The sequence below is a fragment of the Salvia hispanica genome, chromosome 3, assembly GCF_029641045.1.
Source record: "Salvia hispanica isolate PSC_SH4W2 chromosome 3, Shi_PSC_v1, whole genome shotgun sequence".
Taxonomy (NCBI): Eukaryota; Viridiplantae; Streptophyta; class Magnoliopsida; order Lamiales; family Lamiaceae; genus Salvia; species Salvia hispanica.
The window spans coordinates 33,880,334-33,899,574 of NC_142694.1; the positions used below are offsets into that span (position 1 = coordinate 33,880,334).

The 19,241-nt window shown below is 36.6% G+C and overlaps 1 protein-coding gene and 1 pseudogene across 1 annotated transcript; both read right to left on the reverse strand.

Annotated features, from left to right (window-relative positions):
* Nucleotides 1–11,144: 11,144 nt before the first annotated feature.
* On the reverse strand, nucleotides 11,145–12,639 carry LOC148930612 (putative glucan endo-1,3-beta-glucosidase GVI). Its single transcript, XM_089066678.1, has 2 exons — nucleotides 12,576–12,639; nucleotides 11,145–12,182 (listed from the first exon to the last, which is right to left on the reverse strand). Exons 1-2 carry the CDS (start codon nucleotides 12,637–12,639, stop codon nucleotides 11,242–11,244), a joined length of 1,005 nt encoding a protein of 334 aa, XP_088922804.1. The 3' UTR covers nucleotides 11,145–11,241.
* Nucleotides 12,640–14,737: 2,098 nt separating this feature from the next.
* On the reverse strand, nucleotides 14,738–16,948 carry LOC148930613 (putative glucan endo-1,3-beta-glucosidase GVI pseudogene; annotated as a pseudogene).
* Between the last annotated feature and the right edge of the window lie 2,293 nt (nucleotides 16,949–19,241).

Sequence of the window (19,241 nt, forward strand, 5' to 3'; positions counted from 1 at the left end):
ATGTTATCACGTACTAGAAATTAATTTTGAAAAAGAAAATCAAAGTAGAAAGAAGAGGAAGAAAAAAGGTAGAGAAGGCTTGAACATCAACGCTAATCTCCAATTCAACCCTAACCCTAACCCTAGAAAATGGCATTACGTCCGACGCCGTTTCAGCTGAAATTCGCACTCAACCTAATCTGCCCTTTCTACAAACTCGGCTTCCGATAATCGATCGCGAACTCGCGTCGGTGGTTGTGCGGAGTAGTCCACGCCCAAGCCGAACAAATCGCAATTGCTCCCAGGTAAGACTCATGTTGCTTTCTTATCGTTCTATAATTTGCAGGGAATTTGTTTAATTTCAGTGACACTGGAGGAGGGAGTTGCTACGTTAGTTCAGCTTGCTGCTATCACATTCAAGTCCTACTTTTCTTCTAAAGAGTACCTACAAGCACAACACTTGTTATATGATGTGTACTTCTCTCTAAGATCTATCCTATCCTTTTTATGTTTGATGACAAACCGAAATGCTGGACAACAATGTTACTACTTTTATTCAACTTTCTTCAAATGACATTACACCCCAAGACCCTCAACTTGATCAGATTAGTCTAGATTCACTAATTACCGAGACCTCTTTGTTCTTGTACAAGAGAGCTCAGCCAAACTCTCACCCACGCGGCTGATTTACACAAGTAATACAAACTAAGATTGCTACGAATCTAGTTCTAACTATTACAAGGTCTTGAAGTTGTAACTCCAACTTCAATAGTACTCAATTGCACCTGCACACTCAAGAAACGAGTTAGTAATACTAAGAGAGATCCCCTCGGATCTAAACACAAGTAATCAACTAAACACCAGAGAGCAAGAACAAGAGATCAAAGAAAACTTAGCTCAGAACCCGCCGCAACCAAACACTGATCTATTCTTCCAGAATTAGATCCAAGGGAGCACCAATGGATTGGATAGAGTTAACCCTCAGACCACCAATACCCCACTAATGAAACCCCTCACACCAGATCTAGTTCCACCGAACAAATTCTCCACACACGGCCTTCAAGTTCTCACAAACCCTAAAACTCCTCCAGAACTAAGCAATCGAAGAGATTGCTTCACACCAGCACTCACAAATGATCTTACACTCAAAGAACCATGGAAGATCACCAAGAGAAGGCCGGAAGATCACCGGAGAAGAGAGAAGAGAAGAGAGAGATGCTCTGAGTCACAAAAGAGTGGAGAGAGAGAGAGATGATGAATGAATAAGAAACGGCACCAACCCCATTCTCACTTAACACAACCAACGCTACATCCAACGGCTTAGAAGCCATCATCCAAAGAGAGAGACACGTGGCAGCATCTGGTGAGAGGGGTTAAGTAATTGGGCTCAGCCCAATTAATAACATCTGGGCTTAAGAAATAACACAGCCCAAATAATAGTCCATCCAAAATATCCAACATACTCCACCTTGGACTTTTATTCTGGGAAACCAACCAAGTGTTGAGGGCTAAGGTATAATCATCACAGCCTACAAGGTAGATCCCTCAGCACCAAAGGACTAAGTCCACAAGCATTTTGGGAACTACCAGGTTGCCTTTAGACACCAGAGGGGCTGACACCCATTAGTCTAATAGGTCTTTGTGCCTCCAGCCACCTACCACCCTTACCACAGCTGATAGAGTGGCTGAGGTCTTTCCCCGGGACATGCAACCTATCCTAGATCAAAATGCAAGTACTTAATGCAGAAAAGAAGTTTTTCCAAAGGTAAGGGTTTAGTTCCCATGTCAGCTGGGTTTTTATCAGTATGCACCTTTTGAAGAAACACTTCACCCTTTTCTACAACATCCCTAATGTAATGAAACCTTACATCTATATGCTTTGTTCTATCATGAAAAACAGGATTTTTACATAACTGAATAGCAGATTGAGAATCAGAGAACAACACAGGAGAGGATTTCACAAACTTGAGTTCAGAAAGTACTCCCTTTAACCATACAGCCTCTTTCATTGCCTCAGTGATAGTAATATACTCTGACTCAGTGGTGGACAAAGCCACAATGTGATGCAATTGTGATTTCCAGCTTATGCAAGACCTACACACTGAAAATACATAGGAGGTGGTTGACTTCCTCTTATCTCTGTCATTAGCATAGTTGGAATCCACAAAACCAGTTAGTAAAACACCATCATCACATTTAGAATAGCACAAACCATACTTAGTAGTTTGCTTCAAGTATCTAAGAAGCCATTTCAGAGCTTCCCAATGAACAGGACCTGGATTAGACATATATCTACTAAGACAAGACACAGCATAGGCAATATCAGGCCTAGTGCTAACCATCAAGTACATAACAGATCCAATAGCATTTTCATAGGGAATTCTTTTCATAGCATCAATTTCAGACTGAGACTTAGGGCACAAATCTTTACTCAACATAAAATGGGCAGCTAAAGGCACAGAAACAGGCTTAGCATCAAACATGTTAAACTTTTTCAGAATTTTGTACACATATGGTTCTTGATGCAACACAAGGGTGGAGCTACTCCTATCTCTAGATATATTAATCCCTAAGATTTTCTGAGCATCACCTAGATCCTTCATGTCAAAATTCTCACTCAAAGCAGCTTGCACTCCCTTAATGGTTTTCAAACAAGGACCCATTAAAAGCATATCATCAACATATAATAGCAGAAACACAGGCACAGTATCAAGATTCTTTACATACAAGCAGGCATCAAAAGTACTTCTGACAAAACCTAACTTTTGCATACATGTATTAAACTTGATATTGCACTGCCTAGGGGACTGTTTCAAACCATAAAGAGCCTTTTTCAACAAGCACACATGATTGGGAAACTTGGGATCAACAAAGCCCTCAGGCTGTTTCATATAAATAGGCTTATCAAGATCACCATGTAAGAAAGCAGTTTTAACATCCATCTGCTTCAATTCCCAATTAAAATGAGCACACAAAGCCAACATCATTCTAACAGTTGTAAATTTAACAACAGGTGCAAAAATTTCTGTGTAATCCACCCCCTCTTGTTGAGTGAAGTCTTTTGCCACTAATCTGGCCTTGTACCTAAGGCCCTCCACCTCATTTTTCAGTTTATAGAGCCACCTGCAATCAACCACAGATGCACCAAGAGGCAAAGGTACAAGAATCCAAGTGAAATTAATTTTCAGAGAATGCATCTCCTCCATCATGGCATTATGCCACTGACTCCAGAATTTAGACTTAGTAGCCTGCTTATAGGTTTGAGGCTCATCACCATCAGATTCATAAACATTGAAAGCCAAATTAATCAGAGCAACTAAACCAACAAAGCCATCATATCTAGAAGGTTTATCAACATTTACCCTTCTAGTTCTATCTCTAGATAACACATAATCCTGCAAGTTAGTATTATCAATAGCATTTTGAATGCCACTAGGGCTATTTATCACATTCTGAATAGGAACAGGAGAAGAGTTTCTAACAGGACTATTATGCAAATTAGGCACATTGTCATCAACATTTTGGGCAGGGTTATTATGCAGCAAATTTGGGTTTCCTTCATCAAGTGTCTCATTAGGAGTATAGACTGGATAAGTGTTCCAAAATGGCTGCTCCACCTCACTTGGAACACCACTAGGATGCTCCACTCCAGTGAGTGTATCTGTGGACTCCACCTCAGTAAGAAGTTCATTGTCCACATCTATAGGATCTGGGCTCAATGTCAGCCTTAAGCAGGGGAATTCATCTTCATTGAAGACCACATCCCTACTTATTATGACCTTGAACCCAGGTTCATCCCTTAGCCAGACTCTATACCCTTTGACACCTTCAGGATAACCTAGAAAAACACCTTTCCTAGATCTAGGCTCAAGTTTGTCAGACTTATTATGCACAAAAGCAGTACAGCCAAAAACCCTTAGGTGAGAAAAGACAAGAGGCTTGCCATAGAACACATACTCAGGACACTGACCAACCACAGGCACAGAAGGAGACCTATTTACCAAATAAGTACCAGTTAACAAAGCCTCACCCCAAAAATTTTTAGACAATCCAGACTTAGAAAGCATGCATCTCACTTTTTCAAGTAAAATCCTGTTCATTCTCTCAGCAACTCCATTTTGCTGTGGGGTATAAGGCACAGTTCTATGTCTTTTAATTCCAAAGCTATCACATAAATCATCCATCTGATTATTACAAAACTCCAGGCCATTATCAGTTCTAATAGCCTTAATCTTCTTACCAGTTTGAGTCTCAATCAAGGTTTTCCAAGTTTTAAGTTTTTCAAAAACATCAGACTTGTGTCTCATCAAAAATCACCACACTTTTCTTGAGAAATCATCAATCACAGATAAGAAGTAGACACATCCAGAGTGAGAAGACACTGAAGCTGGACCCCAAACATCCATATGCAAATATTCCAGAATACATTTACTCACATTAGTAGGAGCAGGGGTACTAGGGAAAGAAACTCTGTGTTGTTTACCCAGCACACAAGAATCACAGAAAGGCAACCCACTTTGAACATCATTATCAGAAAGAATGGCATGCTTTTTCAGGATACTCAAACCTTTTGCACTCATATGACCTAGCCTATTATGCCACAACATGGTTCTGTCAGTTTTAACTACATTAGCATAAGCTTTGTCACATGCAAGAGGCACAGCATTACACACATACAAGCCACATTTCTTCTGAGCTTTGAAAAGACACATAGAACCTCTGCAAATTTTCATACAGCCTTCCCCCCACTTCCCTCCCATACCCTCATTTTCAAGAGCAGTACAAGACATCAAATTATAGCATAGGTCAGGAACATATCTGACATCCTTTAGGCTGAGCACATAACCATTTTCAAACTTCAAACACACAGTGCCAATACCAAGAATTTCACACTTCTTGTCATCAGCCATAGACACAAAAGTCTTAGTAACAGGTTTTAACTCAGAAAACACTTCCTTAAAAGGACTCACATGATAAGTACATCCAGAATCACACAGCCAATCATTTGAAGTGAAGGGACATGCAGGAGAGGCATTAACAAATTGCAGGTCATGCACCATGAAAACAGAATCATTTACATTATCATAAGCAGCAACATTAACCAGGGTTTCAACTTGGGAACTATTGTTAGGGAACTTATTCTTCTTAGGTTTTGTACATTCTTTCTTATAGTGCCCAATATCACCACAGTTGAAACACTTCCTATAGGTTTTAGAATCCTTGCTTCTAGACCTAGACCTAAACTTTTTCCTAGAGTTTGAGGAATTACCAGAACCACTACTGAGCTCATTGCCCCCTCTAGATTTAGATCTACCCCTGACATTCAACACCTTATTGTAAGCAGTCTTGTCAGCAGCCCTTTCCTTAAGCTCAAGTTCTTTGGATTTCAAGGAGCTAATAATGAGGTCTAGAGGAGCAGAATCTCTACCATACTTAATGGCAGCTTTAACATCACTATAGGAATCAGGTATGGCATTCATCAGGGCTATACTTGTGTATTCATCTATGGTTTTATCACCAGACCTCTTAATGTCCTGTACTAACTTCTGAAACCTATCCACATTGTCATCAATGTCTTTAGCAAGATCAAGCTTAAATTTGAACAATTTTTCAAGCAAATACATTCTGGAAGACATAGAGGTTTCAGTATACAGAGTATCAAGCAATTTCCACATTTCAGCAGCAGATTCCTCATGATCAACTTTCCTAATCACAGAATCAGATAGATTTAACACAATGGTAGCCCTTGCCAGATCATTCATCTCATCAATTTTATCCTGAGTAGTATCCTCAGGTAAAGTACCATCAACAACTTTGAAAAATTTTTGTTGAATCAAAACACATTTCATTTTCTGTTTCCAAATAGCAAAATCATTTTTTCCATTATAAGGAACCAAACCAACAGGTTGAGCCATTTTAGCAAGAAAAAATTACAAGAAAGCAAGAAGCAAGACAGAAAACACACAGCCTTACACACCTGAGAGCACAGAGACATACACCAGCAACACAAGAACAGACCAAGAGCTTTCACACAACAGAAAGGGACTCAAATCCTTGACTGTCACGAGCAAGACTGGCCAAGGCTATCCCAGCTCGCAATCACTCACTACTGGAGGGCGCAGGGGGTCACTTGGGCAGTACAAGATGCTTGGTGGTCAAGTAACTTGAGATCACAGATCACAGAGCACAAGAACCAGCGGAAGCAACACAGAGAAAAGAAAGCACAGAAGTCCTAAGTCTTTGCCAGAGACTGTCTACCAGAAACAAAAGCCCAAACCTATAGATGGCACTAAACAGAAACTTAAACCAAGAAGGATAAGCCAATTTACCAAAGTGAATCCCCTCTCGAAGGAGGATTCCACTTGCCCACCTCCTTAAGCGACTTGGCGTGCTAGACTAATCCCCCCGTGGCTCTGATACCACTGTAGGGATCAGATTAGTCTAGATTCACTAATTACCGAGACCTCTTTGTTCTTGTACAAGAGAGCTCAGCCAAACTCTCACCTACGCGGCTGATTTACACAAGTAATACAAACTAAGATTGCTACGAATCTAGTTCTAACTATTACAAGGTCTTGAAGTTGTAACTCCAACTTCAATAGTACTCAATTGCACATGCACACTCAAGAAACGAGTTAGTAATACTAAGAGAGATCCCCTCGGATCTAAACACAAGTAATCAACTAAACACCAGAGAGCAAGAACAAGAGATCAAAGAAAACTTGGCTCAGAACCCGCCGCAACCAAACACTGATCTATTCTTCCAGAATTAGATCCAAGGGAGCACCAATGGATTGGATAGAGTTAACCCTCACACCACCAATACCTCCACTAATGAAACCCCTCACACCAGATCTAGTTCCACCGAACAAATTCTCCACACACGGCCTTCAAGTTCTCACAAACCCTAAAACTCCTCCAGAACTAAGCAATCGAAGAGATTGCTTCACACCAGCACTCACAAATGATCTTACACTCAAAGAACCATGGAAGATCACCAAGAGAAGGCCGGAAGATCACCGGAGAAGAGAGAAGAGAAGAGAGAGATGCTCTGAGTCACAAAAGAGTGGAGAGAGAGAGAGATGATGAATGAATAAGAAACGGCACCAACCCCATTCTCACTTAACACAACCAACGCTACATCCAACGGCTTAGAAGCCATCATCCAAAGAGAGAGACACGTGGCAGCATCTGGTGAGAGGGGTTAAGTAATTGGGCTCAGGCCAATTAATAACATCTGGGCTTAAGAAATAACACAGCCCAAATAATAGTCCATCCAAAATATCCAACAAGGGCGTTATAACTCTTGCGTTTGGTGAGTTTCCTATGTGAGCAATTTATGCGCTTTTCTCTTTTTATAATTTGCATTACGAAAACGTTTCGAGACAGAAAAACATGTGACAAAAGCACAGCCTGACCAATGGAATTTCATTTATCTCATATTGATACTTTTGAAGGATATACTTGAAATAGTACTAAGTACGATAATAAGGTAATCATATGCCAGTTTTGGTTGGAGCATTTTTTTTAACTAGATACATCATTCCACCAATCAAGTTACAAGATCCACTTCTTATATGCACTCGAAGTGGAAATGTCTGCCTCTTATGAGAATAGGATGACCGAGAGAAACTTGGGTACCCACAAGAAGGCCAAGAAGAAGAGATAGGAGATGTCCGGTAAACAGCTCATTTTGCTTTCTGATCATCAAAATGTTTTTTTTATATTCCAATGCCCTCCCAGATTTATATACCAAGTTTGAAATGTTGGTGCCTCGCATCATTGTACTTTACAGATCTGCTGCATCTGTTATTTTCCTATTGTTTTTAGAGTCACATGTTTGGAACTTGTTGGTCTAGCTTTTATTGTATTGTGTTGTGTTTTAGGAATTATGATCACAAACACCTATATATTTTTGTTTTAGTACCAACTTATGTTTCGTTCTTGCCGACTAATGCATTTCGTTAGGCAAAGACTGCGTTTTCCTCTTTTTCATTCTTTGCCTCTAATCATATAGATATGTTAGGGTTTTGTGGAAATATGAGTAAATAGTTCTATAAATGAATGGACCCCCCGAAAGTTTGTCACACTTTTTTTCTGCCCTCGTTTTGTAAACAACTATTGTCCCACCTTTTTCTTCAAATTAGATATGAAAAGACTGTCATCTCAATGATTTTCGTGATCGTGTCTTTGCTTTTCCCTCTAACTTCATCTGCCATTTTCTTGAGAATTGATAATATTATAAGTATGAGATATTCTGAACGTGAATTAAAAATTATCAAGATTAATAAAAATACAAAAAATATATAGAGTTCAGGAGATATGATTGGAATTGAATTAAAATTGATAAAATTCTTTATATTTTAGAATACATTATTTAGTAATTGAATTTATAAGTGAATAATGGCGGTGTTAATATTTTCTGTTATTACGCACTACACCAATAAATATAAGGAAAGTGGTAAGTTTATATAAATTGTTATACGGTATATTTTTCAACTTTCTGGGTAGTTTACGTTTAAAATCAATTGATGAAAATTAGTTAATTTGAATGATTTAGAAACATGATTTATTTTCGAATTGAATCTGTATAGTTAATCTTATCACGTACTAGAACACGTACACCACTAAACACTCAACAAATTTCAATCCATTATTCAAATTTTGAGTCATGATTTTCGACAATTTCGTTGGAAACATCTATCTATACATATAGATACGTATATAAAAGGCGAGTTTTAGCCTTAATTTGAATATTTATGAATTTTGGGGTTAAATTCGAATGTATAAACTTTAAGAAACGGACAACCAAAATTTAAATATGAATGATATAGGGCATCAATAATTAAGTCACGGAATATTTAATTATAAGCTTTATAACCGTTGTCTTATTAAGAATTGAATTATACATTAATTTCTAACCGCCATGTTTATTAAGAATTGTATTGTATTAATAATCTTTTGGAACAACATTTTGTAAGGAATTTGGCATGAGCCGTTTCAAGAATAATAATTTAATGTAAATTTATGGCTGTTGGTTAATGTCTAGACATTTATTTATTTTTTTGTCTATAAATAGTACGTGTTATTTGCATTCTTTTTACTCACTTCCTCATTGCTTGCATAAAAAGTTCCCAAAAGTAGTATATTTATATTCAGCTATTTATTAACTCTTTTTGTTTGATTATTACATTACTCATATTGTGATACTATTAGAAAAAGGAAATTGAAACCAAGGAATTCACCTTCTTCGAAGACCTACAATCTAGCATAACTCAGTCAATGAAGACAGAGTCAAGGAGGCGGCGGAGATTACTTATGTGAGAGAGAGTGAAAGGCGACGACATGAAAGAAGCGAATCGGAGGCTGTGGAATGAAAGACGTGTGAGAGAATGTGAAATGAACATAGCACTTTGAAATCCTATCTGAGGATTGGTCTGTGTTTTACGTTATGTTAGTTCATATTTAAATTTTATTTTTTGTTAGTTTTGTTTTAATATCTTATGTCTTAGCTATAACAATTCTTTTTTTTACATATTATTATTATCAATCGATTTTGTTGCCAAAAAATTATGTGGAGAAATGGTTCTCCTATAAATTACTATAATTTTTTTATGTAAAGAAATTATTAAATCATCTTAGTTTTGCATCTAATTCTTTTATTGTATGAATAGATTTGATGGCCACAAAATATAGTAACCGCATATTAGTGTAGCAAAATAATTAGATTATCTTTCATTTTGGACCAATCAAATTACCACTGTTAATAAACACGTAGTAATAAATTTTGATATAGATCATCGTTCATGCTTAAATCGTGAATCATGAATCAATGTTATAAAACTTTTAAGATTTAATGATATTAATTTTATTTAATTACTAATTATTTTTATTTTTCTTAACAATTATTATTTGTTGCACTATTTAACATTAAAGCCGTTACAAATAAAGAATATATGGATACAATTTAAATCCATGGCTATAAATATACTCCTATCTTTGTTTGCTTGTACGTCACTTGCTACCTTCTATTGCTTCACTGAATTTTCTGGAAAAAAAACAATTTGTTTACTTTGCACACTCTTTTTGTGTGACTATATTTTGTTACTAATATTTGTTGTTTGTGTTTTTATTAATTGAAAAGATGGGGTCGACGCATGACAATGAAAGTGTTGGAGATGATGAACGGAGAAGAGCGGGTGGGTAGAGCTGCATGAGCATAGGCGATTTTGGGAATTCATATTTTTTATTGAAATTTTCATTTCTTGGTTGCATCCTAATCCATTATTTTTTAGTAATAGATTATTAACTATCTATTGTTAATCGATTCTCAATTAATAGAATTATTGAATGTTTATTGATCAGTAATTAATGAGATTGATAACCAATTCAAATATAAAAAATATAAATATAATATTTTATTTTCAACATTATTTAAAATAATCAACAAGACAATACGGGAAGCTATTTTGTTTTTTTGTTTTTAATTAATGTGATCTATAAACTCTATAAAATTTTAGATGTGATTTATAAATTCTCTATAATTTTATCTTTTATCATTTCATTTGTTTAAGTAAATTGACATTTCCAATTTTGTGTGAAGAAATTTCAGTTAGTCGTGCAACGCACGGGGGTGATACTAGTTAATAATAATATACTACTTATAAATACCATGTCGAAAAGATTCGCTAGTATAAAATTATGAAACATATTATAAATGGCATGTTGAAAAGATAAATTAATAAATATATGGATAATTTATAAAGATTCCCTAGAAAATTTTTATAACGTATAAAAATATGAATCAAACACTTTCTCTGTTCATGAAAATGTATTTTTTTTATTTTGTTCATCCGCTAAAACTAGTTTCATTTATATTTTTGGAAACATGCTCTCCACTATATTATTTCTTTCTTTTTCATATTTTATAAGTACTATATATTTCTTTTTCTGATTTTATAAGTACTATATATTTCTTTCTCTTTCTTTTTCTTATTTATCAATTATAGTATTAAATTTCTTATCATTATAAAAGAAATTATTTTTAGTGGAGATGTACTAGTAAAGATTTTATTGCAAATCTTTTTATATATATCTAATTTGGAGGGAGATGAATGGCGGGTGGATCTCATCCTCTACGAAAAAAAAAGAAGAAACAATCAATGTGTAGTAGTAATACTTTATCTTATAAAGTCTTAAATTTGAATGTGTTCAAGCTGCTTCCTTCCAAATAAGTAGATCAAGAAATACATCTTATTAATATCAAACAATCCTATTAATAGTATAAACCGGAGTAAGATTGGGGTAAAACAAACCCCAATGTTGCTCTACCCCCGCCGGCTTCATATTCTCGTTAAACAACGCGAATATGTAGGCCTCCACCTGCTTCCCCGGCCTCCGTGGCGTCCCCTTACCAGACGCCACGTAGGCAATCAAATTCTTCACGTACGTTTGAGCATTTGCCACTCCCGCGTCCTTCCCTCCGTCACTCGGCCACCCGGTCTCCGTCACGACGATCTCCACGTCCCCGGCCCCGACCTTCTCCAACGCCGCGTACGCCGCATCTGTCATCGAATCGAACAGGTTGAGGTAAGTCCTCGCGCCGTCTCGAACAACCGTCTTTCCCGGGCGGAAAAGCGCGAAGTCGAGATCCACGTCGGCCGGGTCCCCCGCACGTGCGAAGTAAGGGTACACATTCACAAGCAGAGGGTACTTCTTCGACTGCAGGAAATTCGCGATCTGAGTCATTCCCGGCTTCGCGGCGGCGGAGAAATCGCCGGCGGAGGGGGGGTAGGAGGTGGAGAGAGGCTGCATCGAGATGGCGGTGGAGACCGGGATGTTTAGATTGGCGGCGGCGAGATTCTCCATCGCGGCGGGGATGAATTGCGCGAGATCGCCGGGGAAGACCTCGTTGCCGGCGGCGATGCAGGTGAATGTGACGGCGGGGTGGTGGGGGAGGATGTTGGCCGCTACCCAGGCGGCGGCGGCGGATTTGTTGGAGGCGAGGTGTTGAAGGTCCGCATTGAAGGTTCCGACGATTACTGAGATGCCGGAGCCGTGTAAGGCGGTGAGGACCGCCTTGTCGGGTTGGAAAAGCCTAATTTTGGTGATTCCGATTTGTCCAAGGCGCGCTATGGCTGCTGGAGGCGGCGGAAGGTTGTTGCCAAGGAGGCCGTAGTTGACTCCCACGGCAGCTTCACCTCCTATCGTTACAGTTAACTGAATTTGGAAAAAAATAAATACTTCATCAATTCGACAATAAATGCTACTGTAGTACTACCTCTGTATTTGAAAAATAGAAATATTTGAAACCGTACGAGTTTTAATGTATAATTGGTAAAGTTAACAGAGGGAAATTAGTAAAGTAGGAAATAGAATGAAAATAATGAATAAGTAAGACAGATGAAAAGAAAAAGTAGTGAATGTAATGTTAGTGGATTGTGGGGTCTGTATCCCAAAAGTGAAAGATTCTAAAGTTCAAATCATAATAAATTTTAAATATACCCCGAAAACATATCATAATGATCAAACTTTATGAATTTTCAGAGTATTTTACTAAATTAAATGCCACTGGATAAGAGTAGGTGTTTTCTCACCTGGATGATTATGCAGCATGATAGTGAAGAAAAGTGCCAAAGAAGAATAGAAAAGGAAACACATTGTAGATACGTTTGCTAGACAGGGATTTCAAAGGATGGGTAGTAGTGCTTGTTGCATGATGTATTTTCTCAATTTTATATGGTAGAATATCATGATGAAAATTTATTATGGATTGTAGCCTATTTGCTGAATTATTTTTTTTTGTTTGATGTATTTTCTCAATTTCACATTGTCACGATTAAAATTTATTATGGGATAATAACCTATATTTATTGGGTTTAATTAAATTATAGTATGCTTTGTCCAGTTAAAGGGTTGTTTTTGTTTCTTATGGATTACAATATTGATTAGGAGTTATATGGATAGACTGTACAGTTATATTTAGTCAAACAATATAAATGTACTGTACTAATTTTTTTGTGGGGAAAACCGGACAAAACGATTACAGACAGTAGAATTGATGAGACGTACCTAGAATTGAATTACTGGAAATTATTATAGGATGAAATTGTAATTATGTTCGAGAGAACTCATTGAATATGACTGGAATTGCATTAAAAATAATTGAACATTCAAATTGCAAATGTATTATTGAATTCGAGATATGACACTGGAATTGAATTAATTGATAACATTATTATAAATATTTTATAGGGTTTGTGTTAAAATGACAACTCCTCTGAAAGTGACACCGTGACACCATCTATACAGCAATATTATAAACGCTACACAACAAAATTATAAACGCTACACAGCAATCTATAGATTGCTGTATAGCGTGTTGGATATTGCTGGCCAAGAAAAATTGTTGTATAGTGTACATCATATTGCTGGCCGTCTTTTTCAGAATTTTTTTTTTTTGCCAAGTGACAGCTTATTATTCGTCCACGTGTACAAATGATTGGCTAGGAATGGTGCTATGGTGTTATTTTAAAAGGTGGTGACACCCTAACATGCCCCTATTTTATAGAACCATGAGATATAACTTCAATGGAATTAAAATTATAGAAAAATGATAAAATTATAAATATATTATAGAAGTGAGTATGAGATATGATTGGAATTGAATTAAAAATTATCGAGAACCGATGAAATTATAAATATGTTACTCTCTCCGTCCCCCAAATTTTGATATGGTTTGACCCGGCACGGGTTTTAAGAAATGTAACGGAAAGTGAGTTGAAAAGGTCGGTGGGATGTGGGTCCTACTTTTAAACTATTAGTTTTATAATAAAATGTGAGAATGAATGAATTAGTGGAATATGAGGTCCACTGCCAATAATGGTAAAAAGTGAAGTGTGTCAAAATTTGGGGGATAGACCGAAATAGTAAGCTGTGTCAAAATTTTGGAGACGGAGGGAGTATAATACAATGGCATTGGCATTAAGGGTCATGACCTAATTGGGGTATGAGAAGAGCTACTAGTTAGGGTGAAGGCATGGCAAGGAGCCAAACCAAAGTTGGGATATGATTCAAACAATAATTAACCAATCATGATAATTTACAATGTTCTTCTAAGATCACCATTGTCTTAAACTTCAAAAGAGCTTTGCAGAATACCTTATACGCCTCAATCAGAGTCCGAATGAGAGAGTTATGACAATTTTATGAAGACTGCGCAAAGCAGTGCCGAACCATCGACGCGCTAGCGCAGAACTAACTCCAGACCGGCCCTAGTGACTCGATCGCTGGCAAGTTCAGACACGTTTTTGAATTTTTTATTTTTTATTTTGTTGTATTATTTTTAGTGTAGTATAAATACCCGGCTAGGGTTTGTAATAAGGTAGCTTTGACTCACTTGTAAATATTTAAGACTCATTTTTTAGCACTTGCGATCTTCTTTGAAGATAACACTTTGTGATTGCATTCAATTTTTTGTCAACTAGTGTAGTGGAGTTATTTACGTTTTTATTTTAGTAAAAGCATCCTTTGAAAACAGTGTCTTTATGTTTTGGAGAAGGTTCAAGTCTGAAACAATTTATCTAATTGAGAAACATCATCGTCTTCTCTATCTCTTTGTCACAATTTTAATTGCTTCATTTCTTGTTATTTACCGTTGAAATTATTCGATATTTGCAAGAATAAGTCCTAGCCAATTTATATTTCTTGAGTACATATTGCCCAACATCTATTAGATTTAGAAGCACAGTGACGTGCCTCACCATGTGGCAAAACATGGATGTGTCAAATATACTAAGCAAGCCATAATAATAACTTGTTTTTCCACGGTCAAAGTGTTGATTCTTTTCCCACTTGCTGAATTTCCGGCATGAGTATTCAGCTGATAAACTGGAGTAGGATTGCTTCCTATTTTCCCGCCAGGAGTATTCAGCTGATAAACCGGAGCAAGATTAGGGTAAAACAAACCCCAATGTTGCTCTACACCCTCCGGCTTCATGTTCTCGTTAAACAACGCGAATATGTAGGCCTCCACCTGCTTCCCCGGCCTCCGCGGCGTCCCCTTACCAGACGCCACGTGTCCCATCAAATTATTCACGTACGTTTGAGCATTCTCCACTCCCGCGTCCGCCCCTCCGTCACTCGGCCACCCCGTCTCCGACACGACGATCTCCACGTCCCCCGCCCCCACCTTCTCCAACGCCGCGTACGTCGCATCCGTCATCGAATCGAACAGGTTGAGGTAGGTCCTCCCCTCGTCGCGGACAACCGTGCTTCCGGGGCGGAAAAGCGCCAAGTCGAGATCCACGTTGGCCGGGTCCCCCGCACGTGCGAAGTAAGGGTACACATTCACAAGCAGAGGGTACCCCTTCGATTTCAAAAAATTCGCGATCTGGGTCATGATCGGCTTCGCGGCGTCGGAGAAGTCGCCGGCGGAGGGGGGGTAGGAGGTGGAGAGAGGCTGCATCGAGATGGCGGTGGAGACCGGGATGTTTAGATTGGCGCCGGCGAGTGCGGCGGCGAGATTCTCCAGCGCGGCGGGGATGAATTGCGCGAGATCGCCGGGGTAGACCTCGTTGCCGGCGGCGATGCAGGTGAATGTCACGGCGGGGTGGTGGGGGAGGATGTTGGCCGCCACCCAGGCGGCGGCGGCGGATGTGTCGGAGGCGAGGGGTTGAAGGTCCCCGTTGAGGGTTCCGACGACTACTGAGATGCCGGAGCCGTGTAAGGCGTCGAGGACCGCTTTCTCGGGTTGGAAAAGCCTAATTTTTTTAATTCCGGTCTGTTGAAGGTGCGATATGGCCGCGGAAGGCGGTGGAAGGTTGTTTCCGCTGAGGCCATAGTTGACTCCTACCGCAGCTTCGCCTCCTATTGTCACCGTTTATTTAATTACAAACAAATAAATACTTCATCCATCCCACCAGTCTTACTACTATATTCTTTTATTGTTATGAGTATATTGATTGATTATTGCATATTTTACTAATTTATTTTATTCATATTTTAGTACTACTACTATGTCTCATATTAAGTGTCACACAAGAGTTTTAAAAAATATAAGAAAAAATGGCTTGAATAAGTTAGTGGATTACGAATCTCATTTATATATATTAATTTTATAATAGAATGTGAGTAAAATTAGTTGGTGAAATGTGAGCTCTACTTATCTTTTATGGTAAAATTGAAATGTGACTCTTATTGTGGGAGAGAGCAAAATAGTAAAATGTGACATTTATTGTGGGGCGGAGGTAGTATAAAATTATTACTCCATTTTCACATAAAGATAGCCTCCCCCCCCACCCCCCACATTTTAGAAATGTTCCCCCCCAAAAAAAAAAAAAAACCCACTATTTTTCTTTAGGGTGCATTCTTCACTGCTTCAATCATTTCTTTATCTCTTTCGTTTCTCATTTCAAAAGTAACAGTATTTTTCTGGGACTAATAAATTATTAAAAAGTGGAATGTATATTTCATAAATTCATTTCATTCATATTTTATTATAGAACTAATAATACTATATATTGTACGACTCATATTGCAATAACTATTTACATCTATATTTCTTCATAGTATTTCATGTTGCCTAGTAAATCGAGACACATAATGTTGGATGCAGGGAGCAATAAACATTCGCATCATTAAAAATCTAGCAAACTGATCATCGAACTGTTTGCAAATGTCCCACACGTTTCAATTGGTGATCAATATTGTAGTTTATATCTCGATACGAATCTTTAATAATTTAGCAGCACACATAGTACCTACTTATTCACATTTGATAACAGCGAATAATAATAAACATTGTATGAATTATAAAACATATTATAATTTGATTAAACTTTATGAATTTTCAAACTATTTTACTTTAAATTAAATGACATTGGATAAGAGTAGGTGTTTTCTTACCTGGATGATTATGCAGCAAGATAGTCAAGAAAAAGGCCAAAGAAGAATAGCAAAGTATTGCCATTGTAAAAATGTTAGCTAGATAGGAATTTTAAAGGGTGGATAGTAGTGCTTTTTTAATGTATTTTCTTATTTTTATAGTAAAATATCTGGATGAGAATTATTATGGGATTGATTGTAACCTATTTATATTAGGAAGGCTGAAATATTCGGCGTTTGATGTATTTTCTCTATTTTATAATGTTGTGGTGAGAATTTATTATATAAGATATTAACCTACTTAATATTTTACATTCTTTATGTGTGGTTTTTTATAGATAAATGGATATAAATATAAAGATAAACACAAATTAACATATGGGTTTTAATCATATGGAAATTATACTTGACAATGACATGCTTTATCCAGTTAATTAATACTTACTATATTAAATTAGTGAGATAACCGGAATTGAATTAATGATAAAAATTATAAATATATTATAGAATAGATAGAATAGGTATCACTGCAATTGAATTAAAATTTAAAGAGACTCGAAAAAATTATAAATATATTATAATTATAGAGATGTGATTGGAATTATATTAAAAGTTAAGTATTGATGAAATTATAAATATATTTTAAAATTAATGAGATATGTATGGAACTGAATTAAAAATTATCGAGGACTAATGAAATTATAAGTATATTATTAGAATTCATGAGATATGACAAGAACTGAAATTATCGAGGATTTAAAAAATTAAAAATATATTGTGAAATTCATAATATCTGACTGGAATTGTATTGAAATTATTGATATTGACAAAATTATTATTGTACTCTCTCTCTCTCCGTCCTTTCGACACGAGATTTTATTTAGTGTTATGCTGCGAGTTATGAAGACAGAATAAAGTAAAAGAGAAAAAAAAGTAGAGAGATTGTTATTCCAATTTAGGAAATATTTTAGATATTTCTAATTTAGGAAATGTTTCATTTCTAATAAGACGTCCTGAAAATGAAATCGTTTCATTTTTAGTGGGGCGGAAGGGGCATAGAATTCATTTGATATGATTGTGATTGAATTTATAAAAACCATCAATAAATAGAGTGGACCATTAGCTTTTAGCAAAAGGGCTATTGGTCCTTAAATTATAAACTTTGGTCTAATTTTAGTTATTTTAAAAAAATTTTGAAATTGTTCTAAAATATTACAAACTTAAAATTCGGTGTGTTTATGTTGGGGTTTGCAGCGGAAGATTTGTAGTTTCAATAAATCAAATACAAGATCTAATAAGTTTGATTGGAAAATTTACATTCAAATAAGTGTATATATATCAGGTTGCATGCTAGAAATCACATTTGTAGTCATATAATCACAAATGATCATACTGATTATATGTATTTAATTCAGTAAATTGTATAGTAACATAATGAATTCGAATTGATCATTTTGATCAGTTTTCCCAACTCAAATTTGACTTTTGTAAGGACAAAGCTCGTTAAACCTAAAAGACTGGATAAGAATTGAAGACGACTAACTCGAGGTATGAAAACTCGATAAATTCGGCCACTCTCTTTCTCACAAGGGATGGTCGATAAGACTTAGTTTTCGGTCTTTAGGTCTAGTCCTCTTTATATAGAGTTTATATTTGGCCAGTTCAGGGATTTATGGAGAATTATATTCGGGCCACAATTCATGCTTTCACTAATTAAATTAGAAATCAATTTAATTCAAGCTCAACTTAAATATTATTATTAGCCGCTATAGGTATAATATCATTGATTGTCCGTCCAAAGTAAAATTCCGAGTATTCCGAGACTTCCCCTTTAATTTAATCATTTCCCGTGTTGAATATATAAATATTCATTAATTAATATCAAATTTGTTATTTGACTCTTATTAATTAATCTTTTTCCCATGAGTTGTCTAGTTCATAAACCTTATTTCTTATTCATGTAATAAATCCAACTTACCAGTTTTCTCAAGAAAGGATTTCAACTGAGAAGAAAAGATGTAGAAGGGAAAAATTCATTTTATTTCTGTGTATTTTTCTATATGGTCTTTACACCCTTTTATAGGTAGAAATATGTGTAACTAAGGCAGAGAATAAATTTACTCCTAATTGAAGCAATTACATATCAATTATATGCTAATTGTGATATTTTCTCGTCTTAGATTATTCTCTGCAATCTTCTCCTGGCTTAGATTATTCTATGCAATCTTCCCTTCTTGACACTCCCCCTCAAGTTGAGCAACGACATCTCTGATGTTCAACTTGCCCAGAACTTCCTTGAAGACTTTGGTGTTGACTTGCTTGGTCAAGATGTCTGCCAATTGTTGTTCGGACTTGACGAATGGAAGCTCAATAACTCC

Coding starts and splice junctions, on each gene's coding strand:
- LOC148930612 (XM_089066678.1), bottom strand. CDS start 12,639: ATGTGTTTCCTTTTCTATTCTTCTTTGGCACTTTTCTTCACTATCATG. Junction 12,183..12,575: donor CATGCTGCATAATCATCCAG/GTGAGAAAACAC, acceptor CTGTAACGATAG/GAGGTGAAGCTGCCGTGGGA.